The following is a 10,000-nucleotide window of genomic DNA, read 5'->3' as shown; positions in this document are numbered from 1 at the left end:
AACTCCAGCTCGAGCTTCTGGAGTCTTTCAGTGTGACCGTACTAACTCCAGCTCGAGCTTCTGGAGTCTTTCAGTGTGACCGTACTAACTCCAGCTCGAGCTTCTGGAGTCTTTCAGTGTGACCGTACTAACTCCAGCTCGAGCTTCTGGAGTCTTTCAGTGTGACCGTACTAACTCCAGCTCGAGCTTCTGGAGTCTTTCAGTGTGACCGTACTAACTCCAGCTCGAGCTTCTCGAGTCTTTCAGTGTGACCGTACTAACTCCAGCTCGAGCTTCTGGAGTCTTTCAGTGTGACCGTACTAACTCCAGCTCGAGCTTCTGGAGTCTTTCAGTGTGACCGTACTAACTCCAGCTCGAGCTTCTGGAGTCTTTCAGTGTGACCGTACTAACTCCAGCTCGAGCTTCTGGAGTCTTTCAGTGTAACCGTACTAACTCCAGCTCGAGCTTCTGGAGTCTTTCAGTGTGACCGTACTAACTCCAGCTCGAGCTTCTGGAGTCTTTCAGTGTGACCGTACTAACTCCAGCTCGAGCTTCTGGAGTCTTTCAGTGTGACCGTACTAACTCCAGCTCGAGCTTCTGGAGTCTTTCAGTGTGACCGTACTAACTCCAGCTCGAGCTTCTGGAGTCTTTCAGTGTGACCGTACTAACTCCAGCTCGAGCTTCTCGAGTCTTTCAGTGTGACCGTACTAACTCCAGCTCGAGCTTCTGGAGTCTTTCAGTGTGACCGTACTAACTCCAGCTCGAGCTTCTGGAGTCTTTCAGTGTGACCGTACTAACTCCAGCTCGAGCTTCTGGAGTCTTTCAGTGTGACCGTACTAACTCCAGCTCGAGCTTCTCGAGTCTTTCAGTGTGACCGTACTAACTCCAGCTCGAGCTTCTGGAGTCTTTCAGTGTGACCGTACTAACTCCAGCTCGAGCTTCTGGAGTCTTTCAGTGTGACCGTACTAACTCCAGCTCGAGCTTCTGGAGTCTTTCAGTGTGACCGTACTAACTCCAGCTCGAGCTTCTGGAGTCTTTCAGTGTGACCGTACTAACTCCAGCTCGAGCTTCTGGAGTCTTTCAGTGTGACCGTACTAACTCCAGCTCGAGTTTCTCGAGTCTTTCAGTGTGACCGTACTAACTCCAGCTCGAGCTTCTCGAGTCTTTCAGTGTGACCGTACTAACTCCAGCTCGAGCTTCTGGAGTCTTTCAGTGTGACCGTACTAACTCCAGCTCGAGTTTCTCGAGTCTTTCAGTGTGACCGTACTAACTCCAGCTCGAGCTTCTGGAGTCTTTCAGTGTGACCGTACTAACTCCAGCTCGAGCTTCTGGAGTCTTTCAGTGTGACCGTACTAACTCCAGCTCGAGCTTCTCGTGTCTTTCAGTGTGACCGTACTAACTCCAGCTCGAGCTTCTCGAGTCTTTCAGTGTGACCGTACTAACTCCAGCTCGAGCTTCTCGAGTCTTTCAGTGTGACCGTACTAACTCCAGCTCGAGCTTCTGGAGTCTTTCAGTGTGACCGTACTAACTCCAGCTCGAGTTTCTCGAGTCTTTCAGTGTGACCGTACTAACTCCAGCTCGAGCTTCTGGAGTCTTTCAGTGTGACCGTACTAACTCCAGCTCGAGCTTCTGGAGTCTTTCAGTGTGACCGTACTAACTCCAGCTCGAGCTTCTGGAGTCTTTCAGTGTGACCGTACTAACTCCAGCTCGAGCTTCTCGTGTCTTTCAGTGTGACCGTACTAACTCCAGCTCGAGCTTCTGGAGTCTTTCAGTGTGACCGTACTAACTCCAGCTCGAGCTTCTGGAGTCTTTCAGTGTGACCGTACTAACTCCAGCTCGAGTTTCTCGAGTCTTTCAGTGTGACCGTACTAACTCCAGCTCGAGCTTCTCGTGTCTTTCAGTGTGACCGTACTAACTCCAGCTCGAGCTTCTGGAGTCTTTCAGTGTGACCGTACTAACTCCAGCTCGAGCTTCTGGAGTCTTTCAGTGTGACGGTACTAACTCCAGCTCGAGCTTCTGGAGTCTTTCAGTGTGACCGTACTAACTCCAGCTCGAGCTTCTCGAGTCTTTCAGTGTAACCGTACTAACTCCAGCTCGAGCTTCTCGTGTCTTTCAGTGTGACCGTACTAACTCCAGCTCGAGCTTCTCGAGTCTTTCAGTGTAACCGTACTAACTCCAGCTCGAGCTTCTGGATTCTTTCAGTGTGACCGTACTAACTCCAGCTCGAGTTTCTCGAGTCTTTCAGTGTGACCGTACTAACTCCAGCTCGAGCTTCTGGAGTCTTTCAGTGTGACCGTACTAACTCCAGCTCGAGCTTCTGGAGTCTTTCAGTGTAACCGTACTAACTCCAGCTCGAGCTTCTGGAGTCTTTCAGTGTGACCGTACTAACTCCAGCTCGAGCTTCTCGAGTCTTTCAGTGTGACCGTACTAACTCCAGCTCGAGCTTCTGGAGTCTTTCAGTGTGACCGTACTAACTCCAGCTCGAGCTTCTCGAGTCTTTCAGTGTGACCGTACTAACTCCAGCTCGAGCTTCTGGAGTCTTTCAGTGTGACCGTACTAACTCCAGCTCGAGCTTCTCGAGTCTTTCAGTGTGACCGTACTAACTCCAGCTCGAGCTTCTGGAGTCTTTCAGTGTGACCGTACTAACTCCAGCTCGAGCTTCTGGAGTCTTTCAGTGTGACCGTACTAACTCCAGCTCGAGCTTCTCGTGTCTTTCAGTGTGACCGTACTAACTCCAGCTCGAGCTTCTGGAGTCTTTCAGTGTGACCGTACTAACTCCAGCTCGAGCTTCTGGAGTCTTTCAGTGTGACCGTACTAACTCCAGCTCGAGCTTCTGGAGTCTTTCAGTGTGACGGTACTAACTCCAGCTCGAGCTTCTGGAGTCTTTCAGTGTGACCGTACTAACTCCAGCTCGAGCTTCTCGAGTCTTTCAGTGTGACCGTACTAACTCCAGCTCGAGCTTCTGGAGTCTTTCAGTGTGACCGTACTAACTCCAGATCGAGCTTCTGGAGTCTTTCAGTGTGACCGTACTAACTCCAGCTCGAGCTTCTGGAGTCTTTCAGTGTGACCGTACTAACTCCAGCTCGAGCTTCTGGAGTCTTTCAGTGTGACCGTACTAACTCCAGCTCGAGCTTCTGGAGTCTTTCAGTGTAACCGTACTAACTCCAGCTCGAGCTTCTGGAGTCTTTCAGTGTGACCGTACTAACTCCAGATCGAGCTTCTGGAGTCTTTCAGTGTGACCGTACTAACTCCAGCTCGAGCTTCTGGAGTCTTTCAGTGTGACCGTACTAACTCCAGCTCGAGCTTCTGGAGTCTTTCAGTGTAACCGTACTAACTCCAGCTCGAGCTTCTCGAGTCTTTCAGTGTAACCGTACTAACTCCAGCTCGAGCTTCTCGTGTCTTTCAGTGTGACCGTACTAACTCCAGCTCGAGCTTCTCGAGTCTTTCAGTGTGACCGTACTAACTCCAGCTCGAGCTTCTGGATTCTTTCAGTGTGACCGTACTAACTCCAGCTCGAGTTTCTCGAGTCTTTCAGTGTGACCGTACTAACTCCAGCTCGAGCTTCTCGTGTCTTTCAGTGTGACCGTACTAACTCCAGCTCGAGCTTCTCGAGTCTTTCAGTGTGACCGTACTAACTCCAGCTCGAGCTTCTGGAGTCTTTCAGTGTGACCGTACTAACTCCAGCTCGAGCTTCTGGAGTCTTTCAGTGTAACCGTACTAACTCCAGCTCGAGCTTCTGGAGTCTTTCAGTGTGACCGTACTAACTCCAGCTCGAGCTTCTCGTGTCTTTCAGTGTGACCGTACTAACTCCAGCACGAGCTTCTCGAGTCTTTCAGTGTGACCGTACTAACTCCAGCTCGAGCTTCTGGAGTCTTTCAGTGTGACCGTACTAACTCCAGCTCGAGCTTCTCGAGTCTTTCAGTGTGACCGTACTAACTCCAGCTCGAGCTTCTGGAGTCTTTCAGTGTGACCGTACTAACTCCAGCTCGAGCTTCTCGAGTCTTTCAGTGTGACCGTACTAACTCCAGCTCGAGCTTCTGGAGTCTTTCAGTGTGACCGTACTAACTCCAGCTCGAGCTTCTCGTGTCTTTCAGTGTGACCGTACTAACTCCAGCTCGAGCTTCTGGAGTCTTTCAGTGTGACCGTCAAATATGATCATCAGGCTTTTGAGGAAGGTTTGTTTGTTCATCTCTCAATCATCGTTGTATTATATGTTTAAAACTACTGAGCTTTGATCATAAAACTAAGCATTCAATTTAATCTTACTAAGACATATTATTGGAAGATATTGATATTTATATGCATTATATGTCCGTATCTGCTATAGTGTTATATGAATAGAATGAATGAATGAATATATAAAGAATGAAAAATATTATCCTTAACAAGCTTATTTGTCTAAAGCAGGGGTGGGCAAACTTTTTGGCTCAAGGGCCACACTGGGTTTTAAAATTTGACAGAGGGCCGGCCCAGTAGCAGATTATGAAACACGATCTCATGAAAGTGTGTATATACCACAAATTAAATTTCTCGTACCATTTACGCCAAAAATATATATTTTTTGCGTGCATTATGCTGCGCACTGTAAACCCATTAGTTAGGATTAGGGGTGCGGAGTGCAATTTTTAAAAAATATTTGAAATAATTTGAAAGATATTTTGAAAAATGTCAGTAACCAAACAGTTGATGGACCCCATTTACTTCCATAGTAGGAAAAAAAATACTATGGAAGTCAATGGGGTCCATCAACTGTTTGGTTACCGACATTTTTCAAAATATATTCTTTTGTGTTAAGCAGAAAAAATAAATTCATACAGGTTTGAAACACCTTGAGGGTGAGTAAATGATGACCGTATTTTAATTTTTGGGCGAACTATCCCTTTAAGTGCGTATCATATGCACGCGAAAACTGCGTTTCATAAGAACTACAAATACAATTCGTGGTATTCGAACTTTCATGAGATCGGGCTGAGCAAACACAAAATGTTGTGGCAACGTCTGCGCGAAATTCAACAACTGAGAGACGACATTATGACAATACATTTTTTATGCTAGATATCCCCCATTTAGCATGTTATGTTTTGAGGTTAATAAAACAAAACACCTAAGTGTACACTTAGAAGAGTAAAAATGACAGAAGGTTACGTTAATTCAACTTTATTAAAACTGCATGGCAATCAATTTGCACTTCCAAAAGTCATACATTTGTGGGGAAAAAAAACGAAATAAACGATTATACAAATTTATTTTAAGTATAATAAAATAAAACATAAAAAGCAAAGGCAGATCAGAACATTTAATGAACAAAACCGGGTTCTGTACACGGCAGACAGGGGAGCGTAAGGTTAGTCGAAAGCCGGGCGATAAAGGAGGATACATCCACAAATCCAGAGTAGCTGCTAGCAAAACTAAATAGCAGACAAATCAAAGGAAAAACTAAACGTGTGCAAGCGGTTACCGAACATTTTTTTCTCTGTGAGTTTTCAAAAAAAGAAATAAACATTAACGTGCACCAAGTCTATGAGCTTAAGTTGCGGTCTGTTTGGTTTCCATGGTGACGCGTCTAGCTTGTTACGTGACACACCGCAGCCACAACAGCGCTGAATGAATGATGATCTGCTTTTATGTCATTTTTCCTTTTTTACATTTGCTAGCTATGGCATGAAATATCTGATATTCCGATTGTCAAATATATGCAACGCAATATATATATATATATTGTATTTCAAGAAAAAGGCTAAATGAATGCGATCTTTAGACAATTTTTTAAATACTCGACGGGCCGGATTAAACAGCCTAACGGGCCGTATGTGGCCCGCGGGCCGTAGTTTGCCCACCCCTGGTCTAAAGCTTCAATAAACTGTTCTTCGAATTTATATATATATATATATATATATATATATATATATAAAGTCTGACAATTATTTCATTTCAGGCTTTACAGCGTTAAATGGCTGTCATAGAATGTTTAACCCTGAATAGACGTAAATCTGCACGATTCTGCACGATCATCTAATGATAATAGGGGTGTTTATGGTCAGTTTATGGTGTTGAACATTCACCAGCTTTCATAACCCAGTTGCACATTAACATGGACATTCACCGGCTCGTCCAGAGTTTCCACGATCTCCAGTGACGTCATCAGACTGTCCCACTCCAGCCTGCGGGGTCCGGGAATCATGAACTCGATGATCCTGCGCGGATTATCCGCCACAGTTCCTTGGGCTTTATATCTGCACAAACAAACCATCGTTCATAACTGGTTCCCTCGATTAACGCTGCTGTTTATCGACTTTAAACTCACAGAAAGCCGCCGAACTCGTCCGATGGTTTCCTCCAAACGGTCACATCCTTCTGAAAGAAGCGGAGAAGAACTGACGTGTTTGAAACGCGCTAAACTCACACGCGGGAAAAATTTACCTGACAGGATTTAAAGGGAACTGACTGATTTCTTAGCGATGTTCCACTCGGTTTCATTCAGACTGTGATACGAGACGAGCGTTTCCCGAAGCTGCCGCGATAAACTGCCCATCTGAAACACAATATACTGATATTATCGTGTGATAAATGTAATAACTGCCCATCTGAAGCACAATATACTGATATTATCGTGTGATAAATTTAATAACTGCCCATCTGAAACACAACATTACTGATATTATCGTGTGATTAATGTAATAACTGCCCATCTGAAGCACAATATACTGATATTATCGTGTGATAAATTTAATAACTGCCCATCTGAAACACAACATTACTGATATTATCGTGTGATTAATGTAATAACTGCCCATATGAAACACATTACTGATATTATCGTGTGATTAATGTAATAACTGCCCATCTGAAACACATTACTGATATTATCGTGTGATTAATGTAATAACTGCCCATCTGAAACACAACATTACTGATATTATCGTGTGATTAATGTAATAACTGCCCATCTGAAACACAACATTACTGATATTATCGTATAATTAATGTAATAACTGCCCATCTGAAACACAACATTACTGATATTATCGTGTAATTAATGTAATAACTGCCCATCTGAAACACAACATTACTGATATTATCGTGTAATTAATGTAATAACTGCCCATCTGAAGCACAATATACTGATATTATCGTGTAATTAATGTAATAACTGCCCATCTGAAACACAACATTACTGATATTATCGTGTGATTAATGTAATAACTGCCCATCTGAAACACATTACTGATATTATCGTGTGATTAATGTAATAACTGCCCATCTGAAACACAACATTACTGATATTATCGTGTAATTAATGTAATAACTGCCCATCTGAAACACAACATTACTGATATTATCGTGTAATTAATGTAATAACTGCCCATCTGAAACACAACATTACTGATATTATCGTGTAATTAATGTAATAACTGCCCATCTGAAACACAACATTACTGATATTATCGTGTAATTAATGTAATAACTGCCCATCTGAAACACAACATTACTGATATTATCGTGTGATTAATGTAATAACTGCCCATCTGAAACACATTACTGATATTATCGTGTGATTAATGTAATAACTGCCCATCTGAAACACATTACTGATATTATCGTGTGATTAATGTAATAACTGCCCATCTGAAACACATTACTGATATTATCGTGTGATTAATGTAATAACTGCCCATCTGAAACACAACATTTACTGATATTGCACACATCCATGATGAACACATGTTATAACTGGAAATATTATGTTGCATATAATTTATGTAATAACTGCCAAGCTGAAATGCAAACTATTCAAAATTACGACTATTACTGCAAAAATCAAAATAAAATCACTCATAACTAATAAATAAGCAAATAAGCAAAATGTTGTGTTTACAAACTCTCAGAAATCATCTAAAATCACAAACAGCGGATCAAACAGATAATGACTAGCACGTAAATGAATAAATAACTATGATCATGTCGTACCTGTGTCGGCGAATATTCGCTCAGATGAAGTGACTCTAGCCTGCAGTGTTGCCAGATTGGGACTGTGATTTCCAGCCCAAAAGCTCACCAAAACCCGCCCACTACAAGAAAAAAACGCCCCAAATTTTACTGCCAAAATAATGTGCTATCATTTCATTACCATGTCATTCAAGGTTGATAAGCACAATTTGTATCTCCTTAAAACAAAATAACGATGATAAAATAAATACATTTTCCAGGAAAACAGATCAAAACAAGGCAATAATTAAGGAGAATTAGCCAATATGACTAAAATGTCCAGGTGGACACTGTCAAAACGGCAATCAAGAAATCAACCGATGACTTTAAACCTCGGAAGTACACATTGCAGAACATAACGCAGAATTTAGCAGTCAAAACAGATTCATCGTTGATTCAAAGCTTTTTCAACAGCTGTCAGGGACAAGAAGAGTGCAGTCTGGATGGTAAAAGTTGCAGATGTCTGGTTAGGCTAGTGTGCACATGACCATGGACAGGACAGGAGTCGTCCCTTATTTGATTTCAATTCAAGTCATTCAACTGGTTTCTCTCCTCAGAGTTATAGTCACCATCGAGTCATCTCCCACCACATGTACGCTTTTAGAAATGCTCACTATCTCACTCTTTACTGTATATACAACTTACTGTATAGTAGGCTAAGTCACTTTGGCATTAGCATCATTTGAATATACAGCTAACTTATCGTGCTCAATCGCATCTGCCTGCGGATCGCTGATTGGCTAAAAGTGCGTGCTCGTCGGTGATGTCAACACCAGAGCCAGCTGACTCTGCATGGGCGTGTGTGTACAGTAATGTCACGGTGGCTGATTTTATGGACTACATGCACACTTTAATTTAGATTTTTAACCAATTAGACTTTAAAATGTAGATGTTTGAAAACCGCCGAACTGACCCCAAACCAGCCCAAATTTGTCCACCCGCCCAAACCCTTTTTTACCCGCACAATCAAATTCAAAATTCCATATTGGGAACCCGCCCAATCTGGCAACACTGCTAGCCTGTTGATTTCTGTCATTTCTGCACGATGGCAATACGCTGGACAGCCAATCAGAAGCGTAGAGCCCGCCTTAAATGTATTGACCCTCATGTGATTGGTCAAGCGCAGAGCGAGGAGCTCATACTCGCGAGCTGATTGGCTTTTTAAATCTCGGATGTTGTTCGGTCAGCCTCTCAGCTGCGCTACAGTAATGGGACACCAGAGGGCGCAACACACAATCACACATCAAACCGCTTTATTTCTACAATCACAGTCAACAAACACAGAGAACAGACGAAGTTTCATCCACACAGTTGCTCAGTAAACCATCATCTCATGTTAAAACAGACAAACTACCAAAAAATAATAATAATACAAAAGCTGAGAAAAGTTATTTGATAGTAAAGTCTCATATGTCCTGGCTGCTGATGAGCTTCTGCATCCGGCGGATCTTGCGCTTGTTTTTGGGCATGATCTTGTTGTACTGTCCGCTTCTGATGAGGTGCTCCTTGCTGTGGTGGACCTGAGCGCCGTGCTGGAGCTGGAAGGAGCACAGCGCCTGGAGAGGCTTGAGGAGAACCTGCAGAAACACACACACAGATATCACACACACACCAGACACACACACACACACCAGACCGTGAGACACTCGTCGTGAACACACACCTCCTGGATGCCGAGGTTGTTCTCCATGATGGCTAGTGCGACGGCCGCACACTCCAGCGTGGACACACACATGTTGTTGGGTTGTGTGCGGATCACGTACTGACTGGAGGTGGCGCTGCGGAGCTGGACCTGCGGCACAGAGGACAGGTGAACACTAGCCGGGCTCCTATTGGCTGATCTCGCGTGAGTGACAGGTCATGTCGTTAACCCTTGTGCGACCTTATGGACACTTGTGTCTTTTTCAGTTTTGTTATTGTGATCACTCCGCCTGTGTTAATGCCCCCTGCACACATTCTGGCACAGGTGTGTGTGTGTGTGTGTGTGTGTGTGTGTGTGTGTGTGTGTGTGTGTGTGTGTGTGTGTGTGTGTGTG

The 10,000-nt window shown here is 43.7% G+C and overlaps 2 protein-coding genes across 3 annotated transcripts in view; both read right to left on the bottom strand.

Annotated features, from left to right (window-relative positions):
- Positions 1–7,994, bottom strand: part of stard4 (StAR related lipid transfer domain containing 4) — a 10,220-nt gene extending 2,226 nt beyond the window's left edge. Inside the window, exons 1-4 of the mRNA XM_081390278.1 lie at positions 7,948–7,994; positions 6,425–6,511; positions 6,284–6,333; positions 6,083–6,212 (exon numbers count right to left, since the gene is read on the bottom strand). Coding sequence (XP_081246404.1) covers positions 6,083–6,212; positions 6,284–6,333; positions 6,425–6,511 — 267 coding nt within the window. The 5' untranslated portion in view covers positions 7,948–7,994. The remainder of the gene's footprint in view (positions 1–6,082; positions 6,213–6,283; positions 6,334–6,424; positions 6,512–7,947) is intronic.
- Positions 7,995–9,201: 1,207 nt separating this feature from the next.
- The window catches only part of dtwd2 (DTW domain containing 2), a gene marked incomplete at its 5' end in the record, with an annotated part of 10,905 nt that continues 10,106 nt past the window's right edge, over positions 9,202–10,000 (bottom strand). The window contains 2 exons of one of the 2 annotated variants that reach the window (XM_081390032.1): positions 9,202–9,542; positions 9,629–9,757. In XM_081390032.1, coding sequence (XP_081246158.1) covers positions 9,372–9,542; positions 9,629–9,757 — 300 coding nt within the window. In that variant the 3' untranslated portion in view covers positions 9,202–9,371. The remainder of the gene's footprint in view (positions 9,543–9,628; positions 9,758–10,000) is intronic. The other variant, XM_081390033.1, reaches the window with a different exon arrangement.

Source organism: Scardinius erythrophthalmus (assembly GCF_964197995.2).
Source record: "Scardinius erythrophthalmus genome assembly, chromosome: 17".
Classification (NCBI taxonomy): domain Eukaryota; kingdom Metazoa; phylum Chordata; class Actinopteri; order Cypriniformes; family Leuciscidae; genus Scardinius; species Scardinius erythrophthalmus.
Note: the sequence above shows the minus strand (reverse complement) of the source record. Positions and strands in the feature narration are given on the sequence as shown.